This window comes from Leptodactylus fuscus, chromosome 7, assembly GCF_031893055.1.
Source record: "Leptodactylus fuscus isolate aLepFus1 chromosome 7, aLepFus1.hap2, whole genome shotgun sequence".
Lineage (NCBI taxonomy): Eukaryota > Metazoa > Chordata > Amphibia > Anura > Leptodactylidae > Leptodactylus > Leptodactylus fuscus.
In genome coordinates, this window is record NC_134271.1 from 101,214,532 (window position 1) to 101,235,854 (window position 21,323).

Consider the following 21,323-nt stretch of genomic DNA (forward strand, 5'->3'; position numbering starts at 1 on the left):
AATCTGGAAAGGTCAGCTCAAGACGTGGTGGAATTGGCACAGAAGTATAGTGCAAATTCTACAACAAGTCTATGGCAATTTACAGTACACATGTGGATGAGCCAATTACAACCCCATTCATACACAGAAAAAAAATCCACACAGACTATGAGCATGCTTCAGATATTCAAATCCAAAGAGTCATGCCGTGGATTATACAGTGAGATCTACTGCAAAGCTAGAGCCAAATAAGCAATACAATCTGTATGTAGCATGTACCAATTTAGCCAAAATCACTAAATATCAATCCAGTGTGTTTTAGTCACATAGATTCTACAGAGCACGAGTTAGAGGTGACTTACTATTCTCAGAATTTTTCTGTGCCTAGGAGTCCAATGGGAGATCTCCATGACACTGCACCCAGAAATGACAGTTCGCAATGAGACCGCCACTGGACTCTTCAGCACATAATGGGAGGTCAGGTCACGATTGACAGGTTTATACTGAATCAATCTGCTCAGTTATAGCCTGCTGCCAGTAGAGCATTTTCAAAATGGCAGATTCCGTAAAAGGCGTTCTTCTGTTTTAGAAAACCCATTTTCAAAATACGCTTATTAGACTTATTTCACAAACACCACTTTTTGCAGAGTTTTTATAGCATTTATTTACTTTTTATTTTATTTTTTTAAATCCCCTGTGGCTCGATGTTCCTGAGTTAATAGCAAATGATTGAAAAACTCTACATACACAGCCATTTTATTTTAGGGTTTATGTGGAATTATTCTAGATTGTGTCTTTTTCGAAACATGGCATGTCCTAGACCTAGGCACCCTCCCATGGACTTCTTTATAGGTCTTCAAAAATGGCAGGAAAAAACAACAACTTTGCATTAAAAAAAAAAAAAAAAAAAAAAATTAAAAAAAAATACCAAAAATGATTATAGGAAATGCCATGAAAAACTTTTACCAACCTCTACACCAAAAAACTGGAATTAAAGAGTAGCAAACAATGTGTTGAGGCTTTTTTTTTTTCTTCAAACATTGTTTCCAAAAAAAAATTAATTTGCACAAATCATTTACACCAGTAAACTGGTACAAATGCTATGGTTGAAATCTACACCAGCGACAAACTGCACATACTTCAGTTCTCTGGCAAGTCTTAAAATGGAAATTTCCATTCTGTCGCAGAGACGACAGACAGAATTATGAAGAGCCCGCAGCCTCTTCATAAATTTCTCTGTCCCTGCGGCAGTTGGCCCGTCTAGGAAGACTGGCGTATCGTACGCCAGTCTTAGTAAATTTGCCACATTGTGTAAAGGAGGCCTTATGGTATTTGTGACCTTATTCAATTATCTCTAGTGGTGTTCAGGAACAGAAAAAGGCAGTGTCTCTCTCTCTCTCTCTCTCTCTCTCTCTCTCTAGGATCTGGTACAACCATATATTATATAGAAAGCACATTCATTTAAATGTAAAGCTTTATTTTCCCTGTGGGGGCACTGCAGGGAAATGCATGAAGTATAACGCTTTATATAAATAAAAACGCCCTTTGCTGGATACTAAGTCCTATAGGGTAGTTATTTATATAGAGGACAAGGAGGAGTATGAGAATAATCCATGCAAACGATTAGCGCATTCTGTGTCCAGGGAATACAGAAGATCTGCCTATCACAAGATTATGAGAGGTAAGAAAAGATGCCCAATCTGAACTGCGATTGAACTGCGGTTAGAACCTTTAGGAAAACAAGGCTCTGAACCTTTACAGCAACACATTGTCTATCCCAGCTGCACATCATGGTAAATATAGCTCAGAAGACGACGGCTTGCTGGTTTAAAATAGAAAGAAAAATGAGGCAAAAGATGAAAAATAAATGAATTCAGCAGAAAGAAAAAAAAAAAGCAATTTTCCGGTCGTGGTAACTAGAATAATAGAGTCTACTAAAATGGGCTCGTCACAAAAATCCAGAGAGCGATTCCATTACTTATTATAGATAATTCAAGATAAAAATAAAGCAAGAGCGTTCCGCAGACCATTTCAATAAAGACTGAAATGGAAAAATCTATCTCACAAGATGCACAGGAACCTGAAGCTCAGCTAGACAAGGCGCGCAAACAACTTATAATAAACCAAACAAATACCGGTAGACATTTTATTCTATGTAAAAGTAAATAAATAACTGGTTTAATTTAGAAAAACAATTATAGTATAAATTGCGCACTCTGCCATGTATATGAACTGGGCTTTACACTGCTAATTCCAAGGCAGCAGCTAAAGAGCATTATAACAAGAAATTATTATTAGCACCTTTAGCTCTGCTTAGAACACTAATTCAATTACAGGTATGTACACGCAGATTTCATCCTGGTCTACTTTCATTGGAGAAGCTGCAATGCTAGAATATAACATACAACAGATTCATTGTTCTATCCATACTTGTATGACATAAAGAAGGCTTCACGATGAGGCCAAAAACTTTTAAAAAATTCTCAAAATTTGATTGGTGGTCCTAAATTCATACTTTATAGGAAACTAATCATCAGGACCAACAATTTCGGACTAGGGTGCCAATGGCCTACTAAATAAATTTCATTATGGGAGCCCACTGTACAACCAATGTATATGCGGATACCTGATACCTATTTGCAAACTCCATCAACGCCAATTTTGTTTGCCATGTCCTTGCCGAAAAGAGCACCTGTAAGAATAGGTTCCCATCTGTGCTTTCTGTTCTTCGTGTCTGCTTGGGGACCTGAAAAGCGGAATCCAGAGAGAAGTGTCCTGCTCAGGGGCCCCTCTGTTGATTCTCCCATTACTCTGTGGGCCAGTCGGAGCCAGAGAACCAATCATCTGCAAGATATTGCTATGATGGATGGACCTATTAGGGTTGGGTTTACACAACGCTTTTTTACGGAAGCACTGCATGCAGTTTTTATTTAATGAATAGCATATTACTTTCATGTCACTTGTATGATAAAAGCCGGTACACCATAGGTTTTCAGTTTAATGGTTTTTACAATACAGGTGAAATACATAGTAAGGGTATATTAACACGGAGGAAAAGGTCGCTGAAACCTTTTCCGCTGTGTGAACATTCCGCAGAGCTCGCCATGATTGAATGCCAATGCACATCAGCATTCTGTCGCAGCATGCCGCTCCTGTGTAGGCCCGAATGAATGGGCCTACAATGGAACGTCTCTCGCTGTGGACAAGTCAGCCACGGAATCCGCGACAAGAAGGGTCATCTTGCTTTATTTTTCGGGCTCGTTCACATGGGCAAAAGGGGGTGGATTATGATGCCAAATCCAGCTCAGAACCCACCCCCTCACAATGGAGGTCTATGTAGACCACTAGATTTCTTTTTTCCGTGAGCGGTATGTTCCGGCTCACAGAAGAAAAAAAAAAGCGAGCTGCCCTTTCTTCAGGCAGACTCGACAGCTGATTGAGCCCCAGCGTCCTCTCGCGGCAGCACTCTCTGGACTACGCCCATTCATTTGAGCCTACTCCGGAGGGGAAGCCGCAACAGTCGTGGCAGGCGCATTTTGGTCCAATTCTGATGCAGCTTTGAAGTCAATGGGAGCTGTTTTTGGCAGCAGATTTTGAGGCGAATCCTACGTCAAAATCCGTTGCCAAAAAACTCTGTGTGAACAGACCCTTACATGCATTATTCATTACTGCAATTGAAACCTGCACAGAATTCTTCAGCAAAAAAAGCATTGTGTAAACCCAGCCTAAATCTGAAACTGTTGGTGCAAAGGCACCTAAATAAATGGCCCCCAACTACCAATCAGTGGCTTCCTGATTCTTAGGGTATGTTCGCATATTGCAGTCATTCTGCACTGTTTTTGCTGCAATTCTGCCATTGTGTAAGGTCTGCAAGACAGCATGACAGGCGGCTACTCTCAGAATATCTGACTGACTTTATAGCGTCACTGATACAATAGGTAGATGTAGACTGCCAAGCATGCTCTTCATGGGCGTGATGTGTCCAAATGCTGGGAAGAGCCAAGTATATACTCATTTACAGAATATACCATTTGTTAAGCAGTATTTTCATGAAAATATCATGTCTTATAATTATAGACTGCACTTATCCATGTAGGACCCCACTCCAGTGGAGATAAGGGTTCATTCACACCAAACAGCATATAAGAAGATTACTTCCAATTTTAAAGAACAATGTTGAGACCTCCACCAAAGACCTGAGGACTGCAGAGCCCATTGAGGCCTTTGGCTCCCCCCTTAGCACCTTTTGAGGTGCCTCTATGCTATGGCAAATGTGTAATGACACTGGAGATACAACTGAAGGCGGTAACGGAGGCCAACACTGATGACAAGGACTAGACTGCAGCGCACATTATACATATAGCCGCATTTACATCATGTCTGGCCACAAATTTTGGTATATTCTCTTCCGGGCTGACAGCTACCATTTTGTACAGTATTTGCTTCAAGGGTTGACTGAAGTTAATAAAAAGGGCCTGCCTTTTATCTCCCAAAATAGCACCACTCTAGTCTATTGGCTGGGTCTGGTATTGCAGCTTATTCTTATAAAAAAAATAAAGATGAAAAAAATTGCAACAGAAGACATAGACCAGGGGTAGGCAACCTTTTCTGTTCGGCGTGCCGATTTAAATTAAAAAATCAAAGATGAGGTCCTCGGAGTGCCGAGCAATAATTGTAAAGCTGACGACACCTACACTAAAGTCATATAGCACAAACCACAACATAGGGGTGCTGTCATACTGCGCTCCCAGCCACATGCGCTTACCACTATTTGCCTGGGTACACATGTGCTTTTCCTTTAGAAGCAATGTAAGTACATGCGTAACCCACAATTAGTGGTAATGTATGTGACTGGGAGCAGAGTGAGGTCATACCTGTAAAGAGCTGACACACAATGTACCTGTATGCTCCATCCAGTCCTTGGCCGTTAGTAACTTCAGTTTTCTGTAAGGGAGCGTTCACACTACCGTCGGTGTCCGACAGCTAGTGTCCGCTGCTAATGTCCGTTCAAAATCTTGCACGGACATTAGCATCGGACACTAGCTGTGTCCGTGACATTTTGCATTGATTTAAATGGACATCGGGTGCGTTCTTTTACTGTCTGTGGGTGTCCTTAACTGTCCGTTCTCAAAGATGTCCGACTTTTCAAGCGGACAGCAAAACCCGACATGTAGGTTTTTCTGTCCGCTTGAAAAGTCGGACATCTTTGGGAACGGACACTTAAGGACACCCACGAACAGTAAACGAACGCACCCGATGTCCATTTAAATCAATGCAAAATGTCACGGACACAGCTAGTGTCCGCTGCTAATGTCCACACAAGATTTTGAACAGACATTAGCAGCGGACATTGTCTGACGGATACAGACGGTAGTGTGAACGCTCCCTAAGTGAAACGCAGATTAATTTGTCACTTTTAGTTCCTGGCGGTGCAGTAACAGCAAAACCCCAGCCAGGAATTAATGGGTGTCACACTTTCAACAAAGTGGCCACACTGGTGCCCAGGAACTGGATTTGGCTATAATTGCATCTAGTTACAGTGTCACCACCTAATAGAATCCCACTAAGGCTGAGGCCCCACATTACAAAAATGCAGCTTTTTTATTGCAGATTTAGCTGCATTTTTTTTTTACGTCAAAGCCAAGAATGGCTAGAAAACCAATGGGAAATATATAGGAAGCTTCTTATATGTCTCCCTCCTGCTCAATCTACTCCTGGCTTCGGCTAAAAAAAAAACCCCTGCAAAATCTGCAACGAAAAAAAGCTGTTTCTGCAACGTGGGGCTTTAGCCTAAGGCCCCCGCGTTGTTGGAACACAGCTTTTTTTGTTACATATTTTGCTGCGTTTTTCTGAGCCTGAGCCAGGAGTAGATTAAGCAGAAGGGAAACGTATAAGAAGCTTCCTATATGTTTCCCATTCCTTCTGTAGCCATTTTTAGCTTTGGTTGAAATAAACCGCATGAAAATCTGCAACAAAAATGCTGCATTTCTGCAATGTGGGGCCTCAGCCTTACGCCTCCTGCATACAAATGGCATGGATGTGGTTTTCACTGACCTATATGTTAAAAATGAATTGACAGGGCTGCAAATTCAGACAGATATAGGGGATGTATAGGGCAGATATAGGGGATGTATAGGGCAGATATAGGGGATGTATAGGACAGATATAGGGGATGTATAGGACAGATATAGGGGATGTATAGGGCAGATATAGGGGACGTATAGGGCAGATATAGGGGACGTATAGGGCAGATATAGGGGACGTATAGGACAGATATAGGGGACGTATAGGACAGATATAGGGGATGTATAGGACACATATAGGGGATGTATAGGACACATATAGGGGATGTATAGGACACATATAGGGGATGTATAGGACACATATAGGGGATGTATAGGACAGATATAGGGGATGTATAGGACACATATAGGGGATGTATAGGACACATATAGGACCTGCTCAATAGTTTTCAGCTCTTCAATTTGGCACAGATACACAGCCACAAAAATAATGGCTGTATATATGGGTCAATTGAAATATATAGGTCTGTACTTTTATCCACAGTTGTAGAGTCTGGTCATGTGCATTACAGGTTAACTCAATGTGCCTCATATTAATAGCAGTTAACCCCATCATGTCCCTCACATTAACCCCGTGTGCTTTACATAAGGGACACTGATATGTGAGACATATGGAGGTAATAAGTGAATATCTTCATTATATAGGTCCTTTATTAGTACCCCCATATGTCTCACACATCAGTAACCCTTATGTGAGCCACACAGGGTTAATGTGAGGGACATGATGGGGTTAACTGCTATTAATGTGAGGCACATGGAGTTACTAACACTAAAGTAATAACCCCAAATGCCTGACATTAATGAGAATAGTTAGTAACACACGTACCTGGTGTTTTTACTTTCACTTTGCTCCCGGAGCTTCCTCTCCTCCTCAGGGCTGCAGACGGCAGGAGCTCCTCCTCACATGTAGCAGCAGGTCCAGGGAGCCCTTAGCCCGTGCAGTGAGAGGCTCACCTCTGATTGGTGGGCAGTGAGAGAAGGGGGCGTGTCCTCAGCTCTATAGCAGAGCACTGAAGGGACGCTCTCTCTCTCTCAATTTGTATGAAAGTTGCAGGCTGGCTGCCGTGCCAGCAAAATATGCCTCGCGTGCCAGTCTTGGCACGCCTGCCAGGGGTTGCCGACCCCTGACATAGACCGTAGACCGCAAAAAAAACGATTTCTAAATATTCCCTGCTAACCAAATAATACAGCACTGACAAATAAACATTGTCTCAAGGAACAAAGCAGTCACAGATTATCGGCCATAGTATTTCTTTCCTCCATTTTTCACATAACCAAAATCTGTAGTAGGCAAGCCTTGGCACTCCAACTGCTGCCTGACTACAACTCCCAGCAAGCCCTTATACTGTAAGTGAATGGAGCATGCTGAGGGTGGCAGTTTCACATCAGCTGGACTGGTCTGTAACTTCGGGCTAATATGTTGTGACACTACAACTCTCAGCATGGACTCCCACAGTTTAACCAGACTTGGATCCCCATAGAGTAGAAAGAATATGTTTCAGAGCTGAACGATTCCCAGATAATGGCACAAATATATTCACAACATTACCAGTGTCCAGAAATCTGCATCACGACAGGAAATAAATCACTTTATTACATTTCCCCGAATGTTATGCTGCAGACATACGGTATATAGAATGAGAATCTATATATACTTTATGGTCATTTATATGAAGTCAAACAATATATTAGGTTGTTATGACATAGTCAGCACTGGCTCATGGAATGACGAGGACTGCGCAGAGAACGTAGGCAGCTGACTAATGGAAGCAACATGCAAAACACCTGACAACATCCACATGACTACAGAGCTCGGCTTATTCTATAGTTGTAATGGCAATGGAAGGGTAGCAAAACTGTAGGGTATATCCTAAGGATACGCCATTATTGTGTTATTATGACAGTCCAACTGCTGCCACTTTATAAGAAGTTGTAAATTATTGGGGGGGTTTAAATACTAGGACTGACTACCAATTACGAGGTTCCAAGTACCCACCCACATAACTAAAAGGGGTAAAGTTGCACTGCCATTCAAGTAATAGAGTGCAAAGTTCCTTAGAGGTGAATGGAGCAGCACCACAACTATTACCCCATTCAGGTGGGCATAAGAGAGACCCCTGTTCCTGTGATTGTAGGGGTCCCCAATGATCTACAACTAATCCCACAAGTGAAAATTTTTCCTAAAAAATAACTGGACAGCCCCTTTAGGCTGAGAGCACTAGTTTAAAAAAAAAAAAAAAAAAAACTACATTTTTTGCTGCAGGTTTCGCTACTTTTTTTTTTTTTTTTTTTTTAATTTCAGCCACAGTCAAGAGTGGCTTCAGGAATGGGGAATATAAAGAAAGGATTTATGGCCCACCTTCTGCTCTCCTGACTTTAGCTTATAAAAAAGGCAAAAAAAAAAATGTAGCTACAAAAGATCTTATCCAACATTTTAGGAAATGAAAGCTAAGTAAACTATTGCTACAGGCAAGTCTATTATTCTCCTGTGTAAGTTATAAGGGTATTGCCATCCTACAAGTGGTAGCATAGTGAGTTCCGGTAACACTAGGATATGACTTGCTTTAAGATCACCAAGTCTGACCTCTGTGACCTCCATCAATCCACAGTATGAAAGGAATGAACAGGTACGTACAACAGAATGAACAACTATTACATTACAGTAACATCCTCATGTGGGAAACAAATATGGCATCATATCTAATGCAGGTTCTTAACTGCAAAAGGGAAAAAAAAATGGAACGCAGCACTGGTTTTCTTTCCCCATTTCCTAGCAACACGACTAGGAGTCAGTGGCTGACTATGTTGGATATCCATGTTCCCATGGAGTTCTATGAAGGCACCAGCATGCCCGCCCACCTCAGGACTTCAACCGTAATTATTTTGCATCAACATTTGAAAACCAACACACAACGCGGACCCTACACAGAAATTAGCTATAAAGGCACCTCTTCTGGAGCCACTCCTGGTTTATATATACTGGAGCAAAAGTTACAGAACTGACACTGGTCTCCAGTGCTAAACAAGGCTTTAAAGGGTACAGTGGGAAATGACATAAAATTCTTCCTGCCTACTAGTTCTCTGTTGACCAAATGTCAACTCACTGGGGTACTAACCCATATAACCGGACTGGCATAGATTTTAATTCTGGCACATGGGACTGCACTGGTGTCCGCGGACCTGTCCACTGGGTGTGCACCATGCCTTTGCAACTGGAAGTTCTGCTTCTCTAGTCCCCACTGTTCCCGAGCAATCAATACCGTTAGTTTTGGTAACTGATATATGCAATTTAGACTCTGTACTGTCAGATGAATGGTGTCAGGCAGGAGAAGACAAGGGGTGTGATTCTGAGCTCTGACACTGCTATCTTGGATCTCAGACTCACACTGTCATTCTGACATTACAAAACTTATAAATAGCACATCAGGCACCAAAACTAACTGAACTTATAGCTCAGGAATGGTGAAGGCCAGATAAAAATTCCAACTGTGCTGGAATTAATGGAGCAACATCTATTTAAAAAAAAAAAAAAAAGTTAAATCTCTTAAAACCAAATGTATGAAAAACCTGAAAGTGTATCAGGTCTTGAAAAGGCTTTTATCCACCTTTTCAAAATTGATAGGCGGGGGTCTGACAGTCAAGACACCCGAAGATTACTTGATTCCCACACTGCACACTGACCTATATTGTTTTCATGCCAGATATTGCACTAGCAGTTGTTGGTATTGCAGTGGTGTCCCATAGACTTGAATGGGACACCACTGCAGTACACATACCTGCTGCAACCAGGAATACGGCAAGTAGGTGGTATGTAAACAAAGCTGGGAGCTGCGCATCTGGGGAAATCAGCTGATCAGCTGATCTGCAGAGGTCCTGACAGACCCCCCCACCCCCACCTAACTTATTGACAAGACATTTTCCAAAAGCTGAATAAGCCATTCAAAGTTGCTGTACAGATGGCTGACACCATGAAACCCTAGCCTGAAGGGAATCTACATTCAGAAGTGAACTGGTTATTGTACAGCTTTTGTGTACTGTATCTGCTATTACAATATGGTTTCTACATAATGGCAACTGGTTCTGATCTCTGGGATGTCAGTCACTCTGAAAGGAGTTGAACAGGATTAGAAAAACATGGCTGCTCTCTCCCAGAAACAGCGTCTCACCTGTCCATGGCCTATACTTGGTATTGCTTAGGGGCATTAAAATGAATGGGGATCAGCTACAATACTACAAACAACCTGTGGACAGGTGCAGCATGAGTTTTGGGAGAAAGCGGCCATGTTTTTCTAATCTTCAACAATCATTCTATCAGCTCAGGCCAGTAGGAAGAAAGAAAATGTAGGTAATAAAGACATTTAGGGACTACAATGTTCACACTCTTGTAATAGCTACATAAAAGAAAAAAAAAATAAAATAAAATTGTAGCTGTGCAGGTTATGTTTGTCTCTCATACCCAGATACAGCCCTTGTTATCTTATGTGGGGGGAACGGTTTTGTTCCAGTCAAGGCTGCTATTGCCCACCCCCATAGATATCAGAGAAATCCTGAACTTCTACTAAACTTCCATTATCAACGAAGACTCAAAGAGGATTGCAAAAATCGCTCATATTCTTGGTTTTAATGTATTTTATATAAAAAATTAAAAAATAAAGTTTGTCTGATATATCCAACACGCCTCTAAAACATATCCTTGTGATGTAGAAACAAACCATTTTGTGTAAAGATTTTGTTCTGCTTTTCAAAGACATCTTGTCCTTAAAAATGGTGGCTTGCAATACTCGACATAAGCCCCTATAGATCTTAATTCAGTAGGGATGGGTTGTCATTCAGCTTGTTCACATACATACAGTCCTATGAAAAAGTTTGGGCACCCCTATTAATCTTAATCATTTTTAGTTCTAAATATTTTGGTGTTTGCAACAGCCATTTCAGTTTGATATATCTAATAACTGATGGACACAGTAATATTTTAGGATTGAAATGAGGTTTATTGTACTAACAGAAAATGTACAATATGCATTAAACCAAAATTTGACCGATGCAAAAGTATGGGCACCTCAACAGAAAAGTGACATTAATATTTAGTACATCCTCCTTTTGAACAGATAACAGCCTCTAGTCGCTTCCTGTAGCTTTTAATCAGTTCCTGGATCCTGGATGAAGGGATTTTGGACCATTCCTCTTTACAAAACAATTCAAGTTCAGTTAAGTTTGATGGTCGCCGAACATGGACAGCCTGCTTCAAATCATCCCACAGATGTTCAATGATATTCAGGTCTGGGGACTGAGATGGCCATTCCAGAACATTGTAATTGTTCCTCTGCATGAATGCCTGAGGATTTGGAGCGATGTTTTGGATCATTGTCTTGCTGAAACATCCATCCCCGGCGTAACTTCAACTTTGTCACTGATTCTTGAACATTATTCTCAAGAATCTGCTGATACTGAGTGGAATCCATGTGACCCTCAACTTTAACAAGATTCCCGGTGCCGGCACTGTCCACACAGCCCCAAAGCATGATGGAACCTCCACCAAATTTTACAGTGGGTAGCAAGTGTTTTTCTTGGAATGCTGGTTTTTTTGGACGCCATGCATAACGCCTTTTTGTATGACCAAACAACTCAATCTTTGTTTCATCAGTCCACAGGACCTTCTTCCAAAATGAAGCTGCCTTGTCCAAATGTGCTTTTGCATACCTCAGGCGACTCTGTTTGTGGCGTGCTTGCAGAAACGGCTTCTTTCTCATCACTCTCCCATACAGCTTCTCCTTGTGCAAAGTGTGCTGTATTGTTGAGCGATGCACAGTGACACCATCTGCAGCAAGATGATGCTGCAGCTCTTTGGAGGTGGTCTGTGGATTGTCCTTGACTGTTCTCACCATTCTTCTTCTCTGCCTTTCTGATATTTTTCTTGGCCTGCCACTTCTTGGCTTAACAAGAACTGTCCCTGTAGTCTTCCATATCCTTACTATGTTCCTCACAGTGGAAACTGACAGGTTAAATCTCTGAGACAACTTTTTGTATCCTTCCCCTGAACAACTATGTTGAACAATCTTTGTTTTCAGATCATTTGAGAGCGGGCTGTCCATGCTCGGCGACCATCAAACTTAACTGAACTTGAATTGTTTTGTAAAGAGGAATGGTCCAAAATCCCTTCATCCAGGATCCAGGAACTGATTAAAAGCTACAGGAAGCGACTAGAGGCTGTTATCTTTGCAAAAGGAGGATCTACTAAATATTAATGTCACTTTTCTGTTGAGGTGCCCATACTTTTGCACCGGTCAAATTTTGGTTTAATGCATATTGCACATTTTCTGTTAGTACAATAAAGCTCATTTCAATCCTGAAATATTACTGTGTCCATCAGTTATTAGATATATCAAACTGAAATGGCTGTTGCAAACACCAAAATAATTAGAACTAAAAATGATCAAGATTAATAGGGGTGCCCAAACTTTTTCATAGGACTGTATGTGGCAGAATACCAGGGCAACATACAGGTTTATGGCAAATGGTGAATTTTTTGCACGCTAACATAAGTTCTTTGAACAACTACAGATAATTTAGAAATTACAACAGGCGCTCCACTCCGGCACCTTGTGAAGACACTATGCATATGTTTATTCCCTACAGTTCCTCACTGTTCTCTTACCAGGTCCGTACCCGCTTCCCCGACATCACCACAGGAGGCCACGAAGGGCCACTCTTCATGATGATGTCACTACAGACGACACATTATCACAAATGGCTAGAAAGCTATGAAACTTATTTCATGGTTCTGGCCTTGTCAATGAGTCATTCAGACCCCCTATCAATCATCCAGAAGATACTAAAACGGCCTCTCTCTTTAGAGGACCCGGCATGTTCACATATGACAGGGGTGCCTAATTTCCCTGAGGTGGCACTGCAGGGGAATTAAACACCTGCTGCCAAGTTCAGCTGATCGATGGGGGTCCCAGTAGCAAGGTACCCTGTGATCAGCCTCAATATGGACAATCCCATTGATCTCCATAGAGCTCCATGCCGCAGATTATAATTCTACTCTGGAGTTACTAGATATTGAAGCTCCTTTCTGGCGGCACAGGTTACTTGTACTGTTACTACATTTCCACTTAATGTTCGACTAATTTCCTTTCAGTCAAGTTGTGTAAAATGAGTTGACATGAGGTGACCTGGTGACCTGCGCGGCTGTGACACCCCACAGGGCAGCACCAGGACAAACAATGCTTCTTCATGTACAAAATCTATTAACAGACTGAAAGGGGAAATGACCATCGGGTTGATGATTTACTGGCCGTTTGTTAAGCCTCAATGATATGGAAAAGGTGGACATTATTCTATATGATGGCAGCAGAGAATGATATGGACGTAATGTAAACCTACATTATAATCAATGCAAGGAAAGGAATAAATTCTCTTTCCAACATAGTCGTCCAGGAATATGATATTGATTTCTGTGTTCTCTTAATGTCCCATGCACGCTGGACAATCTGCTGGATATTTCAGTCTGAACCTCGCCAGAAGATGCCACTCCTTACATCATAGTGATCTAAGTTTCACCCGTCACCTTGCTGCACTACTATACACAGTATGGGACAGGAGAGCCGCACGGAGGCAGAGACACCCAGCATCAAGAAGTCCCATCTCCTGTACAGACCAGATTTTCCAGTCTGGATTTATTGTTGTGCTTGGTAAGTAGTAAGTCCCCAGTAACAGTAACAAGCATTTTATAGTGGCTGTGCTTTGGATTGCAGCTCAGACCTATTCATTTGAATGGGACTGAGCTGCAGCATGAGCATGTAACCAATGAACATGATGTCAGTGGTCTAAAAAGAGGGAAAGGAGTGCAATATCCCGGTCCAGGAAAATCCCTTTAGGCTAAGGCCCCACAGAATGTCCCGCAGCAATAAAGCGCTGCGGGAGAAAAACGCGGCGGTAACACATCACGGTTCTTCCAGCAGTGCTTTAAACAGAAAGTTCAGAGATTTCCTCCATGGACTTTTGTTACAATTATACCTATGGGGAAACCACTGGCATTTCCGTAGGTGTAACTGACATGCTGTGGTTTCCAAAACCACGACGGTTTTTACCGCAAAGTGGGCATTAGATTCGCTAGAATTCCGTCCACTTTGCCCTTACAGTAAAATGCTGTGATTTTTTCCGCGGTGTTTCCGCTGCGGGCAAATCGCGGCAGTTCCATCTTATGGGGCCACAGCCTAAAAGGGATGGCACAAAATTACAAAACCATAGTTGCTTCTTCACAATAGTGCCAGGCCTGTCACCAGGTTGTGTGGGGTACTGCAGCTCGGCCCACCTCACTTCAATGTCAATGAAATGCGCTTCAATGTCACACACAACCGGAGGAATAAGGAGGTGCTGTTTTCAGAACAAATCGGACAATTTTTTAATTTTTGTATCCTGTACAATTTCTTTTAGAGCATTACATGTAGCTACATATGTAGAACTGAATGCATATACTTAACACATCTATGATCATTATACAGTATCTATCTGTGCCCACACATATATATGTATAAACCTATAGAAACTAAATGTCACTTACAGAAAAGACTGGCTGGAGACGGTGACTTCACGGCACTTAGTTACCATAGAAACAGTAAAAGCTAAAAAGAAAACGCTGAAATTCTTCTTTGACTCTCCTTGAAGTCACATCCCACAACACTACAACCCCCACTATCCTCATAGCTTCGTCTTGCTGATCATGGGGGGGTCTAGAGATTTGCACATCTCATCTAAAGGGCCTATTGCAAACATTCGCTGGAATTGGCCCATGGCAGGGTGAGGACACAGGAAGTCTCTGTCACTGCCATGTCCACCGCCATTCTTCCTTCAGGAATGAACCCTGCCTTCACCGTGACCAGGAAAACCTGGCAGTAAGTGTTCAGTTTCCCTGAAATTCTACCACAGGGAAAATTAGGTATTACGCAATGGCCCAGATTGACTGTTGTGGTTACGACTAGACATTGGCGTAAACATGGCACAACTATGGAGCAAACTAGATTTGGCAACTCACTAAACGTGTGGGTGTGGCTTTTCAGAAGGAAAACGGACGTGACCTAAAGTGCACCAAAACCGTGTCGTAGAAGTCTAGCTCAAAGTAAGCCAACTAAAAGGCAGCAGAAATGTAGAACTGACAAATTTATCATCCAGCATATTTTCAGACCGCCTAAATTTACTACCCATTAGTAAATCTGTCCCATCGTCTATACAAGTAATGGACTGCCTGTGTAACACAGAGCAAAAGAAACGCTCTCTATAACTGTTCTCTACTGTGAAACAAAAGTTCACTTGAATGGGACAGAGCTGTGATTAATTCACTGGTTTAACATTATGTCACATGGCCTATGAAGCGGAAATGGCAATCCACAGGGGTCATAGGAGTTGGACATGGGTTTGGATCTTCAAATGATGACCTATCCTAAAGCCCAGGAAAACCAATTTAGGATAAGTCCCCAAGGGGAATCCCACAGCAAAAAGAGCGCTGTGGAAAAACCCCTTCCCTCAGGGCTTTAGATAGAAAGTTCGCTGAGGTTCCCTCTGCAACTTTCTGTTTCAATTATACCTATGGGGAAACTGCCGGCGTTTTCATAGGTATAATTGACATGCTGCGATTTCCAAAACCGTGGCGGTTTTGGAAATCGCGGTGTATCCGCACCACGATTTTAACTGCAAAGTGGGCATTGGATTCGCTAGAATCCCATCCACTTTGCCCTGACTGTAAAACTCAGCAAGCAAATCGTGGTATTTATGTTCCATGGGGCCCAGCTTGTTGCTTTTTCTTTTTTTTGTTGCAGATTTTGTTGCAGTTTTGCTGGCTATATAGGAATCTCTTGTACTTCTACCTTCTACTCAATCCACTACTGGCTTTGGCACAAAAAACTGCAACAAAATCTGCAACAACAAAAAAGTTGCATTCCCACAAAGCTAAAGACTCACAGGGTGTCCTGCAGCAAAAAAGACTGCAGATTTTCTGTTTCCATTATACCTATGGGGAAACTGCCAATGGTATAATTGACGTTCTGCGATTTCCAAAACTGCAACAGTTTTGGAAATTGAGGCGTATCCGCAGCACGGTTTTAACCACAGAGTAGACCAGGGATTTGCTACAATCCCATCCGCTTTGCTCTGACTGTAGAACGCTGCGATTTTTTCAGGGACACAGGGGAACACAGCTTTTTCTGTTGCAGATTTTGTTGTGTTTTTTTGAGCCAAAGCTAAGAATGGCTACAAAAGGAATCAGAAATATATAAAAAGAACTTGTACTTCTAACTTCTGCTCAATCCACTCTTGGCTTGGACTCAAAAAAATATGCAACAACATCTGCAACAGTAAAAAGCTTTGTTTCTGCTTTGGAGCCTCAGCCTAATTCAACATACTTGTCAACAACCCCAAATTTGCTGGGGGTTGTCTCCAATTTTTGGGAACAATCTTAAAGTATGGCGTGCCCCATTCCAATAGAAGGGGTCCTGATAAGTTTGGGGCAATTCCAAATTGGACAACTGCATTACATTGCTACTAATGGCCATTCACACCCTATCCAAACAGCTATATAGCTATATCACTATTTCCAGGGTTGTAAATGACAAATCTACACAGTGACATATGGGAGATATAAACCATCAATGTACAACCAAGAAAGAAAAGGAAAAAAAAAGCGTAATCTTTATTCCATCATGTGTTTTTATACTTTTACAACAGGAGAAAAAAAGTCACGCATACTTTTTGTCTTCCTTTACTAAAGTAAACAAACATGACTGAAGAAAGCGTTTTCATGTTGTTTACATTAGAGTCAATGGGAATGGAGATAGCAGACAAGGCTCCACCTGTGTCCATCGCTCTGTTACAGTTAATGTCCGCTGCTGACATTCTATGATGGATGAAAGCAACGGACATTAATAACAGTAGTGTGAATGTAGCCATAAAATTTACTGGTATTCCCCTTTAAGAAAAAAAAAAAAAAGCACACTTCGAGCTCTAGAGCAGTTCATCATAACCTGTAACACCTGTCACATTAGCCGTTCTACACATGCAATACCTATAAACAATTTAGTCAGTAGATGACAGAGAGGACAGAAGAAGACATCAGCCAGTAGGTTGTCTCCGTCCACTGTACTTACTAATCATCCTTACAGCACAAAAGATGTCATTGTGTCAATAATACTCGTCTTTATGTGGATGTAAAACAATCAGAATGTAATTCTCCTAATGACTAAACATCCTGACATTTCACTGGCATCACCCTCCCAGGAACTCAGCGGGTTACGTGTGATGGGTGGAATGTCAGCACGTTTTATTAGGACTAATGTTAGACATGACTCCAGTGTTGTTACCACCAGTAGCGTACAAGTGTGCCATAACAATGGCATCCTACTGCTCTGCACTATGACAAATATCAAGACTGTATTATGGATGGATGTACTTCAGGCCTGTTATACAGCACCTATAAAGCTCTATAGGTCCATACTGTAGTTTCATAGGCCTCCATATTTATACAGAGGCACTGGGAGGTCTTTCCCTGGTGGCATGAGTGGTTATGGCTCAGTAAGTGCTGCCATATTGGCCCTGTACATATGACTATCACGTGCAAATCATGTAATTCATTCAATCTCATGGATCAAAAAATAAGTAATCCTGGACAACACAGGTCGCATTATTATCTACCTCATAGATTGTAAGCTCTTGCGAGCAGGGCCCTCAGTCCCATTGTGTGAAATGACTTTCTTTGTAATGTATCTGTCTGTATTTTAACCGTACAAATTGTACAGCGCTGCGGAATATGTTGGCGCTATAGAAATAAAATTTATTATTATTATTATGTATAGCAAACCTAGGATTTCTCTGCTACAAACAGTAGTGTCAAGGTGCCGGGTTATTTTTCCCTCTCCGGATCTGGACAATTTAGTCATTACTGATGGAAGCATTCATAGGGTTTCCTACTTTAGACATTTATGGCATATCAACAAGTCTGAAAGACTTCGGAGACACAAAACCTATCTAGGCTAAAGCCCCACATTGTCTAAACGTAGCAGAAAAAACTCCATTTAACAGTACCAGTGAAGTGAAAGATATTTCATTTAATTTCATCCACACAATACAGAAATAAGCTGCAGAAAAGCAATATGTTCATTTTAGCGGAATCGCAAGTGTTTTCCCTATAGATTTAATAAGGGAATAAAAAAGCTGCAGAAAGAAACAAACTGGGGCAAATTCACCATACCCTGTCCGGCAAAAAAAATAAAAAATGGCAAAGTCACCGGATTTACACTTCTAAATACACAATGACAATATCCTTTTGGTTACTCCAGTCTTGTCAGTCTCACTGAAGAGATGGACTGATATCACCAAGAAGATGGCAGCCAGGACAGGACACATAGGCGAATTGTGGATTCTCTGGTGTGTGAGTGACAATATGGCCCAGGTTCTCCCTTACATATGCCGAATATGAACCCAGAGAACCAAGTTATTGGCCGGCAGCAAATATATTGATCATTCTTATTCCCCGGAGCCAGAAAGTGATCTCAGGAAGTCTTCAGTCAGATTTAATGAAAACATCAGTCTATGCGGAGGATGACAGATGGAGAGACGACGCAGATCACGTATCTATTGTCATCAGTGTATAGGTCAATCACGTATACTGTACGTACGTATAAATGAGTATATAGAGCTGCAGTGCTAGATCCGAGCTAGTCATTGAATGATCCAAAGAGAACAGCTACACTAGGCAAAGGAACATGGAAAACCAAGATGAAAACTACCTATGTGAAGCATCACACCCAAAAATGGAGACAATAAAAATGGCTGGCAGATTATCAAAATCCTTCTCTCTCCATCAAATCATCTCATGTATCCAGAAGACTCAGAACTGTTTGGCTGAACATCTGTTCCATACATGTGAATGGGGATGTTTCTGCAGCATGTACATAGAGACTCTTAAACTTCAATCAGACTAATGAGACAGCGAAGAACTAGGTTTAACGAATATGCCACGTGTGAATATGCCCCAACAGACAACATAATAATAGAAGCAAACATCACGCATATGTCAAAACCACTGTTTTCTGCATCTGTCTGGCAGATGTGGTCCTATGTATATGATCAGTATATATAATAGAAGCTTTTAAGAGGCACACGCCAAACATGGCATAAAAAAACACAACGTGAACACAGCCTAGAAAACAACTAAATAGCTATATTCCTCCGTGTTAAAAGTATGTACTGCACCAGAGGTAGTAACTATGAAGTCCTATCCAGCTGCCATCATAAATACATCTCGAAAGGGACCTCTGTTACTGCCATACCACTATATCATATATGTTGTATAATATATAGATAGAAATATCGTAAGTACTGTAATAAAGGAAAACAAAATCTCACATAGAAGAAAAATCTAGAATGGATTGCTAGAACAGACCAATGGATGACAATGATAATCCTGAGCAGCCAGATTTTCAGGACCCCACTTAACCCAATTGACTGATTATTGACCAGATTAGTCCGGATACATAATGACACATGTGAAGCCCACCAGCTGCAGCAGCCCCCTGCCATCATCACCACCGCCTCCAAGATGCCCAGGCCTGTGTGGCCATAGACATGTCATACTAGACCTCCAGATCAGGCCCTGGCCAGTATCCCGCCATCATATCTTACATCCAGACCAAGGCTATGAATGACAGGAAAGGATTCATATCCTCCCATCCAGAAAAGCCGGACACTGCAGTGCCCTTCATAGAGCAACCACTGCAATGTAAGACTGGGCTGTGCTAGAGGATAGATAGATAGATAGATAGATAGATAGATAGATAGATAGATAGATAGATAGATAGATGACATATAGAGCATCAGCAGCAATAATCTATAGGACAAGGTGATACTGTGCACCAGCAATACCGATAATCCCCCATACATAGCACATACATGTCTGTATATACATCCAGCCATACATGCAGAGGTAACACATTCCAGCCCAGAAGTACATGCTCTTACCGGCATCATATTTGCAGTCAGAGCTGGATCCTGCCGCCAGTGACAGATGGGGGAGCCCGGTGTATGGGCTGGATCCCCCACCCCCGCCTTCAGCCTCTTACACTCAGATCCAGGGATCAGGTTGGGAAATCCAAGCACGAAATGGCTGCGGATCCGCAGGGCAGGCCTCTCCTCCTCCCGCTGTTGCTTCCTCCTCCTCCTCCTCCTCCTCCGCCCTCCCTTCCTTCCTTCCTGGCGGTGGCAGTGGTGGCGAGGGGATAGGTAGGGACACAGGTTGGGGAAGAGAAGGATGCGGCGGTGCTAAGGAGGAGGAGAGAGCGGAGAGGAGGGGATAGTAAGATGGAGGAAGGAGGGCGGGGCTCAGGTAGCGAGATCGGCGCCGGCAGATGATCGACAGCTCGGCCTGTGATTGACAGCTCTGGTCGTGATTGACAGCTCAGCCCTGGGGCGGGACCTGCTTCAGCCCGACGTGACGTCACCACAAGGGAATGTCAGGAATGAAGAGGAACCGGGCGACACAAAATGGCTCCACCCAGCAGCGCTCAGGTGTATGATGGCTGCGGGGACATGTGTGCTGCAGCTTCTCACAGCAGTGACTCAGGGACAGGCTGTGTGCCGTGTCTGCTGTCATTGTGAAGGCAGCAGGGCGTATTAACCCCTTACTGCCTGCATGGCTGACACCTACTACCACATTGGCTAGACATAGAGTCTATATAGGAAGCCTTTGGACCTGAGGTCTATGAGTACACGTCATCTGTACCCCAATGTCTACTACCGCAGGGCAGGCTCATACAAGTTCTCTGTTTTCTCCATCCAGTGTTTTTATTTCCTCTGTACCAATACCAGCTATTTATCCTCTTTTCCATAGAACTAACTAGATCAGCGGTGCCAGAGGTGACCATGAGTGCTCTCTTTTCAATACAACTGACTAGATCAGCGGTGCCAGAGGTGACCATGAGCGCTCTCTTTAACATTCAACTCACTAGATCAGCGGTGCCAGATGTGACCATGAGCGCTCTCTTTAACATAGAACTCACTAGATCAGCGGTGCCAGATGTGACCATTAGCTGTCTATCTCTTCTCCATAAAAAGGACTAGATAAGCCATATATACTAGATAGATAAGCAGTATGTTTGTCATCCAGCTGTTTTTCTTCTTCCATAGGACTACCTGGAGAAGCAGCGCTAGATGTATCAAACTGACTAGAAATGTGGTGCCAGATTTGCATCTTAGGGCTAGTTCACACGAGGG

The 21,323-nt window shown here is 42.3% G+C and overlaps 2 protein-coding genes across 4 annotated transcripts in view; one reads left to right on the plus strand and one right to left on the minus strand.

Moving 5' to 3' along the window:
- The window catches only part of KLC1 (kinesin light chain 1), a 186,044-nt gene extending 165,869 nt beyond the window's left edge, over positions 1-20,175 (plus strand). The window contains exon 17 of the transcript XR_012717252.1: positions 20,166-20,175. The gene's annotated coding sequence lies outside the window, so the exon portion shown is untranslated. The remainder of the gene's footprint in view (positions 1-20,165) is intronic.
- The window catches only part of PPP1R13B (protein phosphatase 1 regulatory subunit 13B), a 74,918-nt gene extending 54,306 nt beyond the window's left edge, over positions 1-20,612 (minus strand). Inside the window, exon 1 of one of the 3 annotated variants that reach the window (XM_075282644.1) lies at positions 20,073-20,612. In XM_075282644.1, coding sequence (XP_075138745.1) covers positions 20,073-20,081 — 9 coding nt within the window. In that variant the 5' untranslated portion in view covers positions 20,082-20,612. The remainder of the gene's footprint in view (positions 1-20,072) is intronic. The other 2 variants (XM_075282643.1, XM_075282645.1) reach the window with 2 other exon arrangements.
- Positions 20,613-21,323: the final 711 nt, after the last annotated feature.